The sequence below is a fragment of the Rhinolophus sinicus genome, chromosome 2 (assembly GCF_057876585.1).
Source record: "Rhinolophus sinicus isolate RSI-liver-muscle chromosome 2, RSI-T2T, whole genome shotgun sequence".
Taxonomy (NCBI): domain Eukaryota; kingdom Metazoa; phylum Chordata; class Mammalia; order Chiroptera; family Rhinolophidae; genus Rhinolophus; species Rhinolophus sinicus.
Genome location: NC_142502.1, coordinates 125,031,456 through 125,052,344, shown reverse-complemented (window position 1 = coordinate 125,052,344; position 20,889 = coordinate 125,031,456). Strand labels below are relative to the sequence as shown.

General features: G+C 40.3%; 1 protein-coding gene across 11 annotated transcripts in view; it reads right to left on the bottom strand.

Moving 5' to 3' along the window:
* The window catches only part of LIMS1 (LIM zinc finger domain containing 1), a 154,321-nt gene that overhangs the window by 12,953 nt on the left and 120,479 nt on the right, over nt 1-20,889 (bottom strand). For 8 of the 11 annotated variants that reach the window (XM_019715012.3, XM_019715011.3, XM_074332324.2 and 5 more), the window contains one exon: nt 14,397-14,556. In XM_019715012.3, coding sequence (XP_019570571.1) covers nt 14,397-14,552 — 156 coding nt within the window. In that variant the 5' untranslated portion in view covers nt 14,553-14,556. Of the gene's footprint in view, nt 1-14,396; nt 14,557-18,871; nt 19,270-20,889 lie in introns of those variants that run through there. The other 3 variants (XM_019715006.3, XM_019715007.3, XM_019715008.3) reach the window with 2 other exon arrangements.

Genomic DNA, 20,889 nt, shown 5'->3' with positions numbered 1-20,889 from the left:
GTAAAACCTTTAGAAGGAAAGTATAGAATGTTTCGTAGACCATTTGTTGTTTCCGTTTGTGTGGCAGTTTTTAAAATCAGTACTTTTTAATGGCAACAACTTGACCAAAAATCTGTCACAGAATTTTGAGACTCCGTAAAAGAAAGTTTAATGAGGGGAAAAAAAAAGATCAAGTTTTACTCTGTATTTAATGAAAGAGAAAGACATACATTGCTTTAAAAATCAAAACAAAGTAAGTCCAGCAGTTAGCATATATACTATATTTGCTAGCAGAAGGTAGAAAAAAGTAGGATTGGTTGTAGTTAGAGTAAGTCTTTTAAGATATGATTCAAATAGGTAGCATATCATAGCAGTTAACAACACTGACCGTGGATCTAGACGGCCTGAGTTTAAATCCTGGCTGACCCACGGACAGGCTGTGTGACTTTGGGCAAGCTGCTTAACCTCTCAGTGCCTTGTGAGAGTCACAAACCTATTCTGTTTTGGTGGTTTGTTCTGGCTCCTACACTAACTCACCATGTTCACAATTTCCGACCATTGCTCTTTTCGCTTTGCTTTCACAGGACTTTCCCTTAAAAGGATGAGTCCTTTTGAAATTAGGGGATGAAAAAGGAAAAGTCCTAAATGGCAAGTTGTCACTGACTACTCCCCACATCTCCCAATCTACCACATATCTGAATACAGAACATCTAACACAGTTCCTACAGCCAAGCTTCATCCTCAACAGGAAAATGCCCGAGGCAGGGAAAGACTGGAAGCGTATGAGTCTAAGTACCCTTGACTAGTCCCTTCAAACTGATGTCCTGGAGTAATTCATCATAGTAAGGTTTTAGATTCCTTTCTTTTGTAAATTGGGAGAAGTAATAAGTGCTACTGTGAATACAAATATATTATCAGGCAAATCAATATTAGGAGGGAGAATCCAGAAACTGAGTTCCTTGAAGCCAAAATACGTGGATTCAGAAATGGGTTCCCTTGCAACCATCCATACTGCAAACCCCACACATACCCTGGGGTCTGCCCGTCCCAGTGTGAGAGCAACAGCAAGTGGAGAACTAATCTTTTGCTATAACGAGCTGCCTCTTTTTTACAGTATGTAGAAATGATCAACAGTTATGGCCTGATTTCCAAGCCTACGAAAAAGGCCAGAAGTTGATCCAAAGTAAAACTATAGGAATGTAAAATGAAGAAAAATCAGAAATTATAAATTTGGAAGAATCAAACTTCCATAAATGGTGCCTTTCTAAGAAACCACACATTACGATCCCAAACTAGTTTAAAATGTAATAAGCCTAGAAGAAATATTAATGCTTCAAATTAGTAGTGTTTAAACTCTGATTTAAACTGTTTTAAATTCTGGAGTTTTTGAAGATTCTCTTTGGGGGGAAAAAAGAATTCTGCTGCTTTAAAGAAAGCTCAGAATCGTGCTCACTTCAGCAGCACATATACTAAGAAAGCTCAGAATTAGAAACTTAGCTAATGTTCTCATTTCAAGTCAAGTACAAATGTTCAAAATCTTCAAAATCTTCAACATTTGTACTGGTTAATCATAAATTGCTCTGAGGTCAAGCAGGTAAGCACCTCCCTCGTTTTGCTGGAAAGTTTCCTCCCAACCAGTCTTCCCTTCTCAGGTTTCAGCCTTCCTGAGTAATCATGATTCAGTGTAACAGGAAACGAGTGACGAAAACTCATTGTAAAACACCTTTTCACTAAATTACTCATCATACGTTGGTCTTTCCTGTTATGCATTCTGTGATGGGAGAAAAAAAGGACACATGTGGGATATTCAAACTAAGGAGAGAGAAAGAAATCTGAAGTATCAACAAAGAACCCAGCCCCTAAATGTGTACTATGCCAAGCTTGTAAAAGGCTGTACACCAAGTCCCTAATCCTTGGTTCAGTCCATCCCAATTTGTAATATTTCTGGAAGTACATCCCTCTGTAACTATTGGTTCCATTACACTTCCAAAAGTATTTTCTTAGGGGAAAAATTAAGATAACTTTCATTGGAGATAATCCCAGACATCACAAAGTTAGATTTAGGAACCACTGTAGTGGCTACATATTATAGTTGGTGTTAGGGTCTCTGGGTTGAATGGGTATTTCCTTCTGGAAATGGCATTTAATCAGCCTTCTCATGCCACCAATGACTTGGTCATTTTACAAATATTTCTTCATGTGTATTGGTGGATGATTGGAAATACGGACAACTTACGAAAACCATCACTGATGGAAACAGATTTCCCTCCGAAGATAACTACAATACAAAATTGAAGATCACTAATCATATATAACTCATACATTTACACAATCTGTCTAAATTTTCCTGGTTTGAATATGAGGACAAGAACCACAAAAGCTGTCATCAAGTTCTACCCAAATCACTTTGAAAACTGTATTCATTCCTGGAACTAGGGCATAGTGTGGTCTATACAACACAGCATACATTGTAAGTGTTCCATAAACATTTACTGAATGACAGAATGAAGCAGCAGTGATGGCTATATACAGGAGAGCACTACCTATCAGTTACGTAAAATATCACTCCTAGGAAACCATTTCAGTTTCAGTGAATGTCAGGGCATTACATGGAGAACACAGCTTGCAGAGACAAGCAGGCCTGATAAAATTCTGATTTGAGACTTACCTACCAGTGAACTGTGGGCAGTGTGTCTGAGCCTCATCACGGCAATATGTAAATTGGGAATAAAAATACCTAACTTGCAGGGTTCATATGAGAAGCAAATTAAAGAAAAAGAACAAGAACAGTTTGTGAAACACCTAGTACAGTGTCTGGCTCAAAATGAGGGTTAAATAGATAATTATTTCAGAAATAAAAAGGTTAATATAATTCACAAGTCTTAGAAAATTAGCAATAATAGGGCATTTATTCATGTATAAAGTACTACATTCCAAGCAACCTGAGGAATGTGAAGCAAGAGAAACCAGGGGAGCCCCACTTCCGAGAGACTCACATGAACCTGGGAAGGAGCACCCTCAGCTCTTGGTGGGGTGGGAAGCAACTTGTTGTTTTAATGTGCTCACTTTGTTTCTGTTATTACCCTGATCACTATCTTCTGATATAGATAAACTTAAAAGTATAATTATTATAATCACCACTATTTAATTTTTTTTTAATTAAAATGCAGAAGTAGAATATCTGAATAAAGAAAAATGAATATCAGTTTGGGTAACCAGCTCTACATGGAAACCGTATCTTGCCTTCTGCTAAATGTGTGATGAACTATCCAAGAATGGTATACTTAGTATTTTCCCTTGTGCCAATTTAAATAAGGGAATATAGGCTTTCTTTAGCATCTTTCTTATGTGAATTCTTTCTAGAAATACTTTCTAATTAAATTTATGGCACAAGAATTAACTCTGACTGCAGTCAAATTCTTAGAGCTAGGACTGTAAGAAGGTTTTTGCTTGTACAGGGTATTGCCTAAACAATCTGGGGAACATGCCCATTTAGAACTGACTTGCTAGTCCCTATTTGAAGGGATGCCCTCATTGTTTAGTGCAGTGGTTCTCCACTGAGGGTGACTGCTCCCTAGGGATATTTGGCAATATATGGAGATATTTTTGATTTTCATAACTGGGACCTAGTGGGTAAAGACGAGGGATGTTACTAGGGTTTCCAGGCAGGAATTCCCCCTCACTCTCAGGAATTTGTTTTGCTTTCCCGTTCCCGATTCCTAAGAAAAGTTGGTTGGGAAATCAGGTAAATTGGCTCCTTGAACCCAATAATACCCATAATGGGAAATAAATGTACTGCTCACAAATGCATCTCTTAGACATGTTTCCTATTTATTGCTAGGGTTTCTGGGCGGGAATTCCCGCCCATTCTCGGGAATTTTTTTTCACTTTTCCGTTCCCAAATCCCAAGAAAAGTTGGTCAGGAAAATCGGGAAAATTGGCTTCTTGAACCTAGGTGGTCGCTAGTATCGGTCATGACTTTGTGGAAACAATTCCTCGTGGAGAACAGAAAACAGTTTATATTGGGGTTCAGGAACGGGAAAGCAAAAAAAATTCCTGATAATGGGTGGGATTTCCCACCTGGAAACCCTAGATGTTACTAAACATCCTACAATGTACACGACAGCCCCCACCGCCAAGAATTGTCCAGCTCAAAATGTCAGTTGTGCTGAGGCAGAGGAAACCAGGTTTATTGTGTGCAAACATTACTTACCCGAAGTAGTTCCCACTGGGAAGTGGAGGAAGGGAGGGGCTAACTTACTGGGTAATGTACATGCTACTTTGGATCAAACTCATAACCCTCTGAGACATGTGTGATTAGCCCCTTGTTAGAGAAAACTGAAATTCAGAAAGATGAAATAATTTGCACCAGTGCCAGTAGAGCGTCCACGGCTGGCAGCCCCATGACCTGAGCTTCCTCTGTATCGTCACCTCTTTTTGGTACAGGAATAGAGATATAACCTAGAATTCTTAAGTTATCTTGTGAGCTTCTATCAGGACTTAAAAGTCATGATGGAATGGTAACCCTGGCTTCTCTGCCAATATACAATGTGTTCTTTACATAAGAATTACTCTCTTGAACACAGATGAAGAGGTAATTCTACTGGATGTGGGACAATGACATTAGTCTTGTACTACTTGGTTTCTTTTCGACCATGTACCAGTCCACCCTCTATCTGTTCTGGAAAGTCCTAATTATGGCTATGAACAGCTTCACTGACAGCTTCTCTCAGTCAGGAAACATTCAGAGCCACCCCCTAAAGGCAAGGCACTGTCTAGTAGCCTCTGTGGAGACAGGTACTAACAGTCTGTAAAACCACATCGTGATTATTTTCTAAACACTAGCATCTTCCATTTATTAAGCTCTTACCAAGTGCCAAGGCACTATACTAAAGTATTTAAAACATAATCTATTCTAGTTTTCAGTGGATTCGGCCGGGGGTGGCGGGGAGGTCTGTCTTCAAGTAGATTTAACTTTTCCCTATTGCCAGTCAATCCAGAATACTATGAAGTTTTCATACTGAACTTTCAAAGACTTGGTCAGTCTAGTAGGATAAATTCTTTGAAAACTAAGTACCTTGCTCATCATTCTACTAGCATATGACAATGGTGCCTGTCACACTGTAACTGATTAATTAGTATTATAAATATTTGCTGAACAAATGGATAGGTCAATGAATGAATAAATACCACTCACAAAATCTCATGGAAGTCAGACAAATAGAGGCTCCTTAGACTCCTCTCGTCTGTGACAGTTCCTCAGGCATGCCCTGTCCTGCATGACACTTTTGAAAGGTACTGGTCAGGTATTTTGTGGAGTGCTTCTTATTATGAGTTTGTCTCATGGCGAGACTGAAGTCACAGTTTAGGGGAAGAATACCACAGAGGTATATGCTCTACTTGTTGCATCATGTTGGGGCGCACATGATGCCAACATGACTTACTATCACTTGTGATGATCACTTTGTTAAGTTGGTATCTTCCAAATTAAACAAAATGGTGAATGCAAAGTTCTTAGCACAGTGCCTAGCACGTGTAAAACAGCCAATGGATGTTAATTATTGTGACGATGATATTTTTAATTATTAAGAGAACTACATTACAATAACAGGCTTACAGTAAGCAACAAGCTTCCATTTTGTGGGAGGACAAATGGCAGCGGATAGGGAGCAAGAATCTCTCACCCTGTATGTCTAATTAACAGCAATTAGGAGTAAATGTTCAGTAACCAACTAACAAATATAGGGCTTTGGAAAGAATATAAGCTTTAATATGGTGCATTTTTACATGGTTGATTTTTCTTACAGAAAAAAAAAATGTATTTAAAAATATCTCCATATAACATTAAAATTCCCTTGGGGGAAAAAAGATGGTATCTTCCAGGTTTCTCCACTACAAAGTTGCTACTTCACTTTTTCCTTATCCCTGTTAGAAGTGAATCTAGTAAGTCCAGCACCCACTCAAGGGAGAGAATTAAGCTCCCTTTCTTTTCCTTTTAACGTCTGCTCTTGAAAATAAGAGTTTAATGTTATTTGAATCATTTAAATGAAATGGGGACAGGGGAGTTTTTAATTCAAGAAATGAAGTGATTATATTAAAATCCCAACTTGATATAACATGTCACTCAATAACAGTACATTTGGGTAATGCCAGTATCCCAAAAATCATCTCTTAACTATGGCTCTTCCATTGCCCCTACCCCCTAAAAAAACACAGGTTAAGAGTCAAATCATAAATCATCCTCAAAAATACTCAAAGGCAAATGTCAAAATTAACAGTAGAAAAAAATGTAGAAAATGAAAAGTAACTTCATTTAGTGTCATCTGTCTGCAACTTATTTTCAAATTGTTTGGTAAAGAATGGGTGTGGAGTGTGTTTGTGTGTGGTGGGGAGATGCTTACATGACATTCATTGTACAATTCTTTCAACTTTTCTGTAGGTTTTAAATAAAAACTCCACCACATTGGCCTGAACCAACATATCAGGTCAGTGGTCCACATACGGTATTGAAAAACACATCATGGCTCAGGATTCTACCCACAATGGAGAGCTCCCGTTTCCATTTAAGAATGCATTTCTTTCATTTACAGTTCTGCATGCAAGCACGAGAAATCTCAAATATGTTCAAGAGATGAACAATAGGAATTAGGTAAAGAGTACCAAGATTTTGAAGTATAGCCTGCAAATATTTACATTAGAAACTGTCTGACCCAGTAGTTACTAGTTGGTGTATTAGCACCTTATCTTACAATCTATACAAGTACTGTATACATACTATTTTATTTATTAAATACCTAATAGCCATGAACTACTGTAAAACAAGTGATATATAGATTTAGAGTAGTCTTTGTGCCTGAGGCATTTAAAGTCAGATAGGAAAAAAATAAGCATATAAATAAAAAGCCTGGTAAAAATGTGTAAATACTCTTCATACTAAAGGTGCTGTGTGGACTCAGAGAAGATAATTGAAATGAAACATGGGACTAAGTTGAAAATACCACTAAAGATGTCTTATCACAACAAACACCTTGGGTGTTCCAGTCAAGATGGCGGAGTAGGTAAACTCTGTGCTTACTCCTTTCTAGATGAAATCAAAATTACAACTAAACTATAGACCATCATTGAGAATCACCTGAAGTCTAGTTGGACATAAGTCCTACAACTGAGGAATACAGAAGCCACCTTGAGACTGGTAGGAGGGGCAGAGATGCAGAACAGGCTGGTCCCATACTCATGTGTGACGTTAAAAATTGGGAGGGACATCTTGGCTGTAGAGGTGCCCCTCAGGGGAGTGAGGGGTCCCAGCCCCACACCAAGCTCCCCAGTCCCAGGAAGAGAAGTCCCTCTAACTTCTGGCTGTGAAAACCAGTGGAGATTGTGGCTGGGTGAGATGAGGGCAGCTGCAGTCCCAGGTGATCTTCTTAAAGGGCCTGTGCACAGACTTCCTCACTAATGGACTCACTTGCTCTGTGCTCCAGCACTGGGCAGCAGATTGATGGGTGCCAGGGACACACAGAGAGAAACTGAATGTCTGGCTGCAGGATGAGGGCTGGAGGGGCAGCTTTCTCCCAGATATAAGTGCTTGGAGATACCTTGTTGAACCCTACCCCAACCCTACATGTAGACGCAGCATTACCTGAGTCTCCATGAACTTGGCTAAACACTGTTCACCCCGCCTGGATGATTCCCTAAGGCCTCCCCACCCAACTTACAGGCCCAACCAAACCACTTAAGAGTGGCTTACCCATACAAACAGCCTGCCTTGGCTCATGCCGCAGACTTTCCTAAAATCTCTCAAAGGTTCACAAACTCCAAGCAGGCAGCATCTGGCCTTGGCACGCCCCGTATCTCTTGCCAAGCAAGCCCAAGCCCAGCACTAGAAGTGGCCAGCCTCAGTTTGCAGCTTAGCCTCTCCCCCCTCCAGGCCCAGCACAAGTGGAAACCATCTACAGATAATTTTGTACCTCATACCATGTGGCCCTGGGCAGGCCACAGGCAGCAGCTGACCTTGACCTGCAACAGAGCCCCTCCGAAGAGGCCCCAGAACCAACACAACTGTTGGCCAGTTTCAGACCGCACCAGAGGACAACCCAACCACCTCCACAAACAATAGGCCCAAACTGGGCAGATACCAGAACCCCGCTAAAGCACAGCCTGTTCTGTATGGTCAGCTCCTGCACAATAGCTCCTCCACTGTAGTCACAGCCAGTTTTCACCAGCAATCAGCCTGAGGCTCAATCCTTCCCAATGACATGCAAATAGTAACCAAGGTTTAACTACTACAGGAGGGCACACACAACCCACACAAGGGACACACCTGGAGCACCCAGTACAGGTGACCACAGGGACTGTGCCACTGGGCCCCACACAACACCTACTACATAAGGCCAGTCTACTAAAACTGGGAGACAGAGCAGCCCTACCTAATGTAAAGAAACAAAAACAAGGATGCAGCTAAAATGGGAAGACAAAGAAAACATGTCCCAAACGAAAGAACAGAACAAAGCTCCAGGAAAAAAACTAAGCAAAATGGAGACTAGCAATCTATTAGATGTAGAGTTCAAAACACTGGTTATAAGGATGCTCAATGATCTCAGTGAGTACTTCAACAAAGAGACAGGAAACATAAAAATGTTTTTTTGTGTGTGTCTAACATAAACATAAAAAGGAACCAGTCAGAAATGAAGAATACAATAATGAAATAAAGAATACATTAGAGGAAATCAACAGTAGGTTAGATGAAGCAGAGAATCAAATCAGTGATTTGGAAGATAACGTAGCAGAAAACAACCAGCAAAAAAGAAAACAGCAAAAAGAAAAAAGAATCCAAAATATGAGGATAATTTAAGGGGCCTCTGGGACATCATCAAGTGTAACAACATTCACATCATAGATGTACCAAAAGGAGAAGAGAGAGAGCAAGGAACTAAAAACTTAGTTGATGAAATAATGACAGAAAACTTTCCTAACCTGATGAAGGAAATAGATATACAAGCCCAGGAGGTACAGAGAATCCCAAACAAGATGAACCCAAAGAGGCCCACACCTAAATATATTATAATTAAAATGCCAAAGGTTAAAGACAAAGAGATAATCTTAAAAGCAGCAAGAGAAAAGCAGTTAGTTACCTACAAGGGAGCTTCCATAAGACTGTCAACTGATTTTTCAACAGAAACTTTGCAGGTCTGAAGGGACTGGCACTCAAAGTCATGAAAGGCAAGGACCTACAACCAAGATTAGTCTACCCAGCAATGCTATCATTTAGAATCAAAAAGATAAAGAGCTTCCCACACAAGGAAAAATCTAAAGCATTTCATCAACACTAAACCAGTATTACAAGAAATGTCAAAGACATTTTCTTTAAGAAGAAAAAAATATATATATATGTATAATAAAATGGCAATATTTACATACCGTGTTTCCCCAAAAATAAGACCAGGTCTTATATTAAGGTTTGCTCCAAAAGACGCATTAAGGCTTATGTTCAGGGGCTGTCATCCTGAAAAATCATGCTAAGGCTTATTTTCCAGTTAGGTCTTATTTTAGGGAAAACACGGTATCTATCAACAATTACTGTATTTTTTGTTCATTGTTGGTAAACATCATTGCATTTCTTTGGTTAAAATGAAATTTTATTTTTTTCAATTACACTTGACCAGTCTTGATGTGGCTTCTTCTGTATATCCTTGGTTATAGGACTTTTGTTCAGCTAGACTTAAATAGTTCTCAATGTTTGTCCTGTAGTTTAGTTGTAATTTTGATGTGGCCTAGAGAGGAGGTTAGCACAGCACCTACCTACTCTACCATCTTAACAATTCCTTTAAATATAAATGGATTAAATGCTCCGATCAAAAGATAGGGTGGCGGATGGGATAAGAAAATAAAGCCCTTACATATACTGCCTAGAAGAGACTCATTTCAGATTGAAAGACACATACAGACTGAAAGTAAAGAAATGGAAAAAGATATTTCATGAAAATGGAAATGAAAAAAAAGCTGGGGTAGCAATACTTATACTAGATAAAACAGACTTTAAAACAAAGACTATATAACAAGAGACAAAGTAGGACCCAGTTATCCCACTTCTGGGTATTTATCTGAAGAAACCCAAAACACTACTTTGAAGGGAAAAGTGCATCCATATGTTCACTGCAGCTTATTTATAATAGCTAAGATATGGAGGCAGCCTGGGTGTCCAGCAATAGATGACTGGATAAAGAAGAGGTGGTATACATATACGAGGTCAGACAGTTAAGTTCACCAACTCATCGTTGAAAAAGTGCTACATACTTCATTGCTGAATATCACTACAGTCACCTTCGAAGTACTCCCCTTGGGAAGCTATGCACCGACGCCAGGGCCTAGTCTACCCTTCAATTTTGGAACTCTTTTTCTGGAATGGCCATTAGAGTTGTCGTTGTATTACCTTTCATGTCCTGAATGTCATCAAAATGTCTTCCTTTCAATATTTCCTTTATCTTCGAGTAAAGAAAGAAGTCATTGGGGGCCAGATCAGGTGAGTAGGGAGGGTGTTCCAATACAGTTATTTGTTTGCTGGCTAAAAACTCCCTCACAGACAGTGCCGTGTGAGCTGGTGCATTGTCGTGATGCAAGAGACATGAATTGTTGGTGAAAAGTTCAGGTTGTCTTTTCACGCAGCCTCTTCAGCACTTCCAAATAGTGAACTTGGTTAACGGTCCAGTTGGTATAAATTCATAATGAACAATCCCTCTGATATCAAAAAAGGTTAGCGACATCATTGCAATAAGTTTGTGAACTTAATTGTCATACCTCGTACAATGGAATATTACTAATCCATAAAATAGAATGAAATCTTGCTATCTGCAACAACATGAATGGATCTAGAAGGTATTTTGCTGAGCAGAATTATGTCAGACACAGAAAGACAAATGTCATATGATTTCACTTATATGTGGAATCTAGATAAACGAACAAACAAAACAGAAACATGCCCATAGATACAGAGAACATTTTGATGGCTGCCAGATTGGAGAAGGTTGGGGAGATGGGTGAAGCGGGAAAGGGATTAACAGATACAAATTGGTAGCTGCAAAACACACATGGGGATGTAGAGTATAACATGGGAAATACAGTACTGTAATAACTATGTGTGGCGTCAGATGTGTCCTGGATTTATCAGGGTGATCCCTTTGTAAGTTAAATAAATGTCTAATCACTGTATTGCACATCTAAAACTAATATAACTTTGTACATCAGCTATAACTGAAAATAAAAAAATCTAATAAAAAAGGACACACCTTGGGTAAAGAAACAGTCCATTTATTTATCTTTTTTGTGAAACAGTCCTGATTAATGACAGAAGCTGCAGAGCAGAAGAATGATTAAGTCCCACCTTAACATCCTTCAGTGGTGATGTATTATCATCTTAAGGGAAAACCTTAAGTTTGTTTTTTAAGCCACATAATCCAGTGGGATTCAAATTCATCTTGAGTAAGGAGCCAATGTGGGTAATAATTAATCGTGGTTGCTGCTAACTCACTCTTAACAGGTGCTACAGATGAGCCAGAGACATCTGAGTTCCATCAGCTTACCTCCAGACACACATCCTAGGGAGTGGGCAGGAAACAGTAGTCTCACGCTAGACTTGACTTTGTGGGCAAAGGGAAGAATGTCCTGGCCATCTGATCCAAAACACCAGCAAGTTCCACAGTAAAAAGTGAACCTCATTTTCAAAGGAAAGTGAGTCCAGAGAACCCACCTGTTAGTCTTTATGGCTAGCCTCCTAGAGGAAAGAGTAAGGACTATGGAAATAAGGGAAGGACAAAAACCATATCAAAAGTACAGAGTGGAAAGGATGCACTTGCTATTACCACCAAGACTGCAGCATAGAGTTGTGTCTCAAAAGGAAAGCAAACCAGGTAGTTTGCGAGCTTCCTTTTCTGGAAAACAATTTATTGCTGGATGCAATTGAAAATGCAGATTATTTCTTGGAAGCCCTGGATAGCTTTTTCTCTAATATCTTTCAACCAAACGGAAAGGTAGTATTCTGGCCTGGACAAGGGGTTTTAATTGGAAATGTAGCTAAAAAAGCAATCTTTCTCAGGAACCCAGGGAGCTTAAGCTGGACAACAGCCTATTAACAGACTAGTTGTGGGTGTTGGTAACATCTTCTAGAACACTATCAGACAAGCCCAGGAAGGGTATTTATAGCTCAGAAGTAAAGAGGCGTGAAGGGTGGGCAGGAGGACAAATGTGAGTCATGCTTTATTCTGTCCTACTCAAGTCTCTTACAGAGCCTTCCCTCTGACTAAGCACAAGCAGCTTGGCAGCTGACAGAATCCAAATATGGAACCAGGAGCTTAGGAGGTGATCGTGCTTAATGATATAAATTCCAAAGTGGCAGGCAAACAGACAATAAAGGAAAAATAAAGTGATAGGGTATAGAAGGCCACAGAAGTAAGAAAAATGTTTAAAAATATAGAGCCTGCCTTTCTCTTTTGAGTTCTTCTCTACTGCTCCTCTGGAATGTCTTCTAAGGCATTGGCCATAATTATCCATGTCAATGAAAATATCCCAGATTTGAAAAGAATATGTAAAGGAAAGTATACCATATTGAGTATTAGGACAGCAAACTAGTTTCTAAACCCATTCATGTCACAAATCTGCCGTGTTATCAATGACATTTCAACCTCTCTGGGCCTCATGGGAAAACAAGGCAGGGGGACAATGGGCTTTACAAAATATGAAGACCAGTGTTTCCTCTGGAGGCAGATTCCTCAGATTCCCTTAAACGTGTTTTGGGAGGCTTACCTCCTACCTTGCCACAGTCCTCGCCCGCCTCCACTGTGCTTGCTCAGAGATCTGAGAATGTTCTGTCAAGACTCCACAGATGCAGGTCCTTGCGTCTCCCTCCTGACCCCGTTGCCTTTCTCTTCCCCTGCCTCAGCCCCTAGTGATTTCCTTTTCTTCTTGAATCTAATTGCTACCCGGCTCATTACCAATGGCAGCCCCACCCACAGCGCAAGGGGGATCTCTAACCCGCCCAGCCCTTCTCCCCATGTCTTCCCTTCTGCCATTGGACACTGTGCCTATTCTGCTCTGCTCCCACCCCAACTGTCACTTGCCATTCCCATCCAAAGGCCATCACCCTGGACAGTAAAAGAGATTCCCACTCCCCAGGGAAGGAGTTAAGAACTGAAAGAATGGAGAAACATAATTCCTGTTCTTATTGCTAGCATTTTTGTTGTAGTAAATGTGTATTTCTAGCACATAGTAGAAGCTCAAAATGTGTTCCAGTGAATACAATAGTGTTCCTGAATCAAAACTCTTAAGGTTCTTTCCCAGAGTGAAGTTGCTATACCCACAGTGGTTTTATTTCATGTACCCATTACGGATGGCTGGCCCTGGAACCAGACTCTCACAAGGCATTGTTTCTACGGGAAAATGCTGTCTGAGCCGCAATCAACTTACTAATGACCTTTAACAACTACCTTTCCTTCCTCAGGAATGGCTTATAAAGGAGGGAAATTAAACCTGTTAGGCAAAAGAAGAACTCAAACAGCAGCCATCTATAGTTATAACATAGTCCTATGTACATATACGCATATTATCATATAGAGATACACATATGAATAACATATATATACAAATATTTAAGAAGTTGGTAAAAGTAAATTAAGTGACACCTCTCTCTCTCTCTCTCTCTCTCTCTCTCTCTCTCTCTCTCTCACCAATTTTATCTCCATTAAGAGCACAGGGTCAGCCTCCCTAGACCAGTCCTAAACATAGACGTTTACTGTGAGAAGGGGGCTTCAGTCATAAGAATACCAAGTGTAGACCACAGGGTAACAGCAGAGCATCACAAAAAATAAAGTATTTGAAAAAGACCGTAAGACACATAGAAGAGCTAAATGTGGGCAGGGCATCTCCCCCCAAATACTCATTTCAAACAAGATCCTCTTTAGAAAATAAACACATGGAAGGTCCCACTTGTTGCCTGAAAGTCACGGAGTAGGTAACAGATACCTTTCCTCTAGAGAGGATATCCAGTGGTGCTTTGAGAAGGAGGAAAGACACAGAGGCAGGAATCACGCAAGTATGTGTAGGGAGCAAACAAGTGGGGACCTGAGTGGATATGCCAGAAAAACCGTGGCTGAAGTTTATGAAAGAATTTGCTCAGCTAAGTGCTCAGGTCTGACAGGCTGAGTCACAGGTACTGCGGGTTCTGAAATAGGAAGATGAAATGAACAGTATAAATGGTGGGGTCTGTCAGGGCACACATAAGCCACCACTGACCTGACAGTTTGCAAATATCCAGCTCTGTATCTGGCACTTCGATGCAATCTTTGACATTGAAATTTAAAGGGAAGAGGGACGCCTCAAAAAAAGGAGGGAAGGGGAATGGTACCTTTATGCTTCTGTCCAGGTTGACTCACCTCATAGAAAAGTCCTTCCGGAAACTGCTGGAAACACTGAGCGCACACGAAACACTGCTCATGGTACAGCTCGCCATTACTGTTTACAATCTTCTCGGCGGGCGCAAAGCCCCCCCTGCAGCGCTCACAAGTGGCGTTGGCAAGGGCATTGGCCATGTTGCTGTAACACAAAGGACATGAAATCACGGATTGCCAACCTTTTCTTAGACGTAAGAACAAAAAAACGCAAAGAACTAAAAAGCACATTCTATCTGATCATAAAAAGATTTTATCTATAAAGGCCAATTTCTTGCTTGTGTCATAAGCACTCAACTCAGACTTTTCCCATCTCTTTGCCCTAGCACCTTAGGTTCAGAACGAGCCTCTTGCTTCGAACCTGTTTTTCTTTAACAGTTTTGACATTCCTCTTGATAAATATACCACAAGCAGGTGCCTACTACCTGTTAGGCTCTAGGGAGAGAGATGAAGGTCAAGAATTGCCCTCGTGGAGCTCGAGTTTACAGCTTGAAAAGAAGCTTAATTAAAATACCCACAAGTGAGAATCTCAAAGCCAATTTCTCTCCCTTCTGAGAACAGAATCTAAACCACGTCAACTGAACGCCATGTCATAGCACAGACACAGATGATCCCTTTGGTTACATCCTATTGAAAGCAACTGCTTAAGTAACTCTTAAAACCAGCCAAAATCCCTCAGTCCTATAATCTAATTGACAAGACAAATATTGAATACTAATATTATAATATATATCTTAAAATCAAAGAATTTTACCATTATGACTATCATTTTACAGATGATGAAATGTAAGTTCAGGGAAGTGGAGTGACTGGCCCAACCCCACAAAGCCAGTAATTCGTTAATGGAAGCTACAGGATGAGAATCCAGGTCTCCCACTCAAAATCACAACTAGAATACAGAATCAATTTCAAACACTTGAAAGGACACGATAGGGACACCACCACACTTTACAATGAGGAAAGTAAAAGCAGGCGTCGAGTTACTGACGATGAGCCCAAAGACTTGTAACTCCCTCGCCAGTCATTCCACTCTACACAGGAGGCATCCAACAAATGGTCCCAAGATTTGTGCACTTTGCAAGAAAAGCATATGATCAGATAACTAGTTATTCTCTAATGGGCCCTCTGAACTTCATGTAAAGAACTGTTTTGTTTCTGGAAGGCCTCCAAGTGGAGAAGGTCCCCTAACCAGAGCAGTCATTGGCTAAGCTGTCCTTCGTAATTTGGCAAGTTTCTTTTCAGATGCCTACTCAGAGAGCAAACTCTACTTATGTGTCTGGTTCCCTGGGGCAGTTTCTGACCCCCCAGCATTGAATCAGTCCACCTGTACAGGTACTGCCTTCGTTCTCCTGGATCTTCACAACCTCCCTGTGAGGCAGGTGGGCAGGCGAGTCTGCATTTTATGGACAGATTAATTGCCTTGTCTCTTACCAGTTTCTAAGTTTTGCTGCTTCTTTAGCAAAAGTGTTCACACACACCTTGTTTCACTTCCACCTTACCCGAATGGAGGGCAACCTGGCCTTCTTCCCCGAAAGTTTTAAAGAGCAGTATTCCTATTTTGTAGCCTTGCCTTAACTTAGTACCATATTCACACTCCAGTACCAATCAACACTCAATTTTAGGCTTAATTTAGGCTTGACAGGCTTCAGTATAGAATTAAAATCACCCTCCCCCGCAAATAAGGAGAAAAGAAAGAAGGGAAGCAGCCTCACTGCTTGGCTAACCTGGCCTAAATCACATATTAAAAGGCATTTTCTACTTTGTCATTTCAAAATTTCTGTAGGTTAGGGAGAAAAATCTGTAAAATTCCCTTCTTCACATGGCTTTGCCATAAGCCAGATAAATTATGGAAGTTTTAGCAAAGCTCTGCGAAGGTTTGTGCTTCCTCCTTTCTCCTGACGAAAATCCACAAAATACATGCTTTATGAAGTATAGTAAACCCATACCTGCCCTGATAATTCTTAGTTTTGAGGATGTACTAAGAAATAGTATATAAAACCACTTTGGAAACCAGAAAAGGCTACTCAAATATAAAGCATTTTTATTCATTTAAAACTCTCTCAAAAGGGTTTGGATTCACCAAAACCTCAATGATTTTAATAGAACGCCAAAAAATCTAGAAAAGAAGACCATTCCAGAATGTCCTGATTCATTATTACCTAGGTCAGTGGTTCTCAAAATTTAGGGGCCACTGTGACCTTTTTAAGGGGTTCAAAGGTCATTCCTTTTCAAACTACATCTCTGTGGTAGACCGTGTTTTCTTTATATGCTTTTAATCTAAAACAACATATTAGAATAAATGCAGAAGCAGTTATGAGAAATTGTCTTTTATTAAGACAGACGTTAATGAGATTTGCAAAAATGCTACAACGCTACAATTCCTACCAAGCTTTTGTTGTTTTAGAAACACTTTACATTAAAAAATTAACATTAATATTTAATATTATTGTGTAACGGGCTTATTATTTTAAATGAACTAATACTTAAAATATTTCTCAGTTTTAGTTTCTAATGTAGTAAATATTGATAAAGCAAAAACTCTTTGGGACCTTAGTAATTTTTAAAAGTGTAAAGGGGTCCCAAGATCAAACTGTTTATCATTGATTTTTATACTACAGACTGTTTATATTCAAGTTCAAGTACTCAAATAGTTAGAATTAGAAAATAGGTAGACACATTATAAAAAGAAGCACATAGGTTTTTCGCATACACAGGAAAAATAAACTAGTTTTAGAGATAACATGTATTTTTTGAAGAAGTATTCTTTTTTATAACAAGCAGGAAAAGAAAAGGAACAGAACATTAGAGGAAACTTTCAGAAAAAAAAACACCAATAATCTCATCAACCTACGGAACTGTTTACATTTCCCTTTCCTTTCTTGTTTTCGATCCTCTGGCACTATGTATTTTTTTAATGGATTATTTTTTACAGCAGTTTTAGGTTCATAGCAAAATCGAGAGAAAGGCACAGTGATTCTCCATATGCCCCCCGTCCCTACACACACGTAGTTCCCGTATAACTAACATCCCCCACCCAGGTGATACGTTTGTTAAAATGGATGAACCTATATTAACCTATGTATTTTTTACAGCTGATTTTTATATTTTATATTTAATACACAAAATACAAGTTACTTTTTAAACAGTCATGAATGATAGTTAATAGCTGTTAATTATAATAAATTGGCCAATTTCTCAGAAAAGAATTTCCACTAAAATTTTCAACAAAAGGGTTGATGACAAGGGCTATATACATTGTGATATCTGTATCTATCTATCTATCTAGCTATCTGTCTGTCTGTCTGTCTGTCTGTCTGTCTGTCTGTCTGTCTATCTGTCTGTCTATCTACCTACCTACCAATATACACATGTATAAAAGCCGTTAGTACGCAATGTCTGTAACTGCCCAGTCATAATTGTTTTAGCTGATCTACTTCCACAAGTCAACCACACACAGAAAATTTGACATCATCAGCTTTCCTTTATTTAAGTGCCTCATTTATCAAAGTATGTGTAACAAATTTTCTATTATTAAAATGCAAAAATGTGTAAATTCAAAAAGCATCTTGAGAGTTCACCAAGCATTCTGATTGCAGTGAAATTATAATTGCCCGGTTACTCTTAAAAAGAGCTCTTTATGAGTTGCAAAAATAAATGACATCTGTTGCAATACCACACAGAATGGATTCATGGAAATAGAGAATCAGGTCAGTCAAATTCTCCTCTACTCTCAACTCTTAAATTGGGGATTTGCAATAATTCCAAGCTTACAACTTTGCTTAAGGTCAACAATCTTACCTGAATGAGTTGGTCTAAATATTACTCTACACTATTTAAAAAAAATAAAAAACGGTTTGCTAAAACCCATTTAGTAAAACGAATAGATTTAACTTCTAGGGTGAACCGCTTAAACGCCTGATACATCTATCTATATGTCTATCTATCTCCTGGTTACACTACATCCTTTTTTAATTCCTTCAGTCCCCTAGAGACAGTATCAAGAAACCAAGTTGGCCTACTTCAAACTGCTGACTGTTAAACATAATAAAAATCTGTATCTTTATCAGCAGTCTGCAATTCAATTTTTCAGTTTCCCCCCACCTGCCTCTTATCTGTGGGAAGTTTTAGAGGATAAAGTTTTTCTATTATAAATCCTGACAATGAAAACTCTAACCCTCCCTTTTGGACAACACAATGAAAATGTACTATTATCAGGAACCCACTGAAGAAGACAGAGACGTTCCTACTCTTAATTTAAAGGTAGCACTTTCCTTCACATCAGCATTTCATCCAGCAGAAGTTTCCAAGGCCAGGCAACCTACTTGCCTGCTGGAATATGCTGCATCACCCTGGAAAGGCCCTGCTGAAAGCCAAGGAAAGAAAGCCGCAAATGGCTCGGGAACTAAAAGCCCAGGAAGGCTAGGTCTGGAAGAGGGGAACTCCAGGAGAGAGACACTTACAATTTTGCATAAAAGTCACAGAACTCCTTGTAGACTTTTACGTCACTGTGCCTGCGCTGCAGTTTAGACACAGCCCTCTCGTCTTCATTTCCATTAGCCTGGTGGACACCGTTCAGGGCTGTCTGGGGGATTTCTTCATTCTCTGGGATAACAGAGGGGTGCACCCTGCCTGGGAACGCCATTGTTGCTGCTTGCGAGCTGGGAGTCCAGGGCTGAGAGCAGCGGGACAGGAGACGGCGAAACAATGTCCAGGCCTCCCCCGCTTCCTTGCCAGGGTCACTCCCACTGTGCCCACACACGTCAGCCCCAGGCTCGCCAGGGTCGCTCCTGACCCTTCACGTTAAGAGCTCCAGCAGAAAGCAGTCCGTTGGCCTGACAGGCCTGGGTTACTGAGGCGTTTTGGGAGCTCTGGAGAATATTCCACAAAGTCGTGACCCAGTCTTTGCCAAGCAGCCTTCCAGGTGGACTGTGTCTGTTCTCACTGCTGCAGGAATGGCCAGCTTGGCAGGCCTCGAAGAGAGACGAGAGAAGCAGCAGCCATATGCCCTGGCTGCCTGTCGCCGGGCAGTGACAACACGAACACTCTGCCTCTCAACTTCAGTGGGCATTTAAGCATCTCTTGGAGAGTGTGGAAAACACCCCCGGGAATTTGGGGCCCCTGATAAGCTCCCGGTGAGGCTGGCACGGCTGACACACTCTGAGGGGCATCACGGTACCCAGCTCATGCATGTGCCCTATGGCTGCCCTGTGAGTCAGTAAAATTAAGAGCTACGTCTGACTTATTTATCCTCACCCTTGGATGCAGTAAGAAGTCAATAATGTGTTCAATGAACGGACGCAGGAAGTAATAGAGAAGAGCGGAGCTTATTAGTTAGAACTCTTTCTATTTGACCTCCAGCTAAGCCTGTAACAGGTGAGCCACTATTTCTTGGTCTTTTCTCAGGACTAAGGTGCAGATTTAAACCTAGGTGGTCTAATTCTAGAGCCTCAGGTGTTAATTACTATGTGAAAAAAATGGTAAAACACAATTACTGGAGAGCAGAGTACGTTGACTAGAAAAGGGTGAAACTAGGACTAGAAGCAGAAAATGAGGTCTGGGCTTCCCCCTTCGAAGCCTAATGATCTCAGAGTACAGGTCGGAACTCCAAGGCTGTGGATCCTGCCGAGGCGCAAAGCCTGTGGCTGATGGAACAAGAGACTCACCATTTTTAAATAGGAAAGAAACAACCTCAAGGCTTATTTTACAATGACCATGTGGAATATAGAGGGGAGCAAGCAAGACACGGAGGGGACATGGACACACACACACACACACACACACACACACGAAACACAATGCACTGAGTTAGGGGTAACATGATAGGAAGAGGGGAGCCATCCAAGCCTCCTGCCCAGAATACTTCTTCTCTATTAATCTATTTTCTCTATTAACATTTCTACCTCACCTAAAACACTCCTCCTAAAACTCAATCTTTATTTTAATTATCTTTAAACTTTCCTATTTCAGTGTACTGAGACCAATTCCATGAACATGGGGATGTGCTCTCCGTGGGGAAAAGATTCTAGACAATGTCTTGATGGTGAAAAAGAAGCAAGGGAGTCCCACCGCCCTCTGTTCTCAACAATAATCCTTCCAACTTACTAGTTTACAATTAGCTTCCATATGGAGTTAATTTACCCCGTATAAAAATAAACAAGACTGTAATTACCTTCTCAGAGAGCTTAAGTAACCTGCTTAAAGTCACACAGCTAGGTAAGTGGGAGGCCCCAAATTCAAATTCAGACATCTGACTCCAATGTTTCTGTCTATCTCTTTATAAAATCCATCCTGTATCAGTGCCTCCGGTAACTGATATATTTCTCCACACCTAAGGAAAGAAGCTCTATGCCTTTGTTTTCCTTACAATAGTCTTTACAGTTTGATCCCTATTAGGTCCAGTAAATGCAAATCACATTCCTTCTCCTGCCAGAAACATCATCAGATCCAAACTATTCTGCCCACACTGAGGTAATGCTAC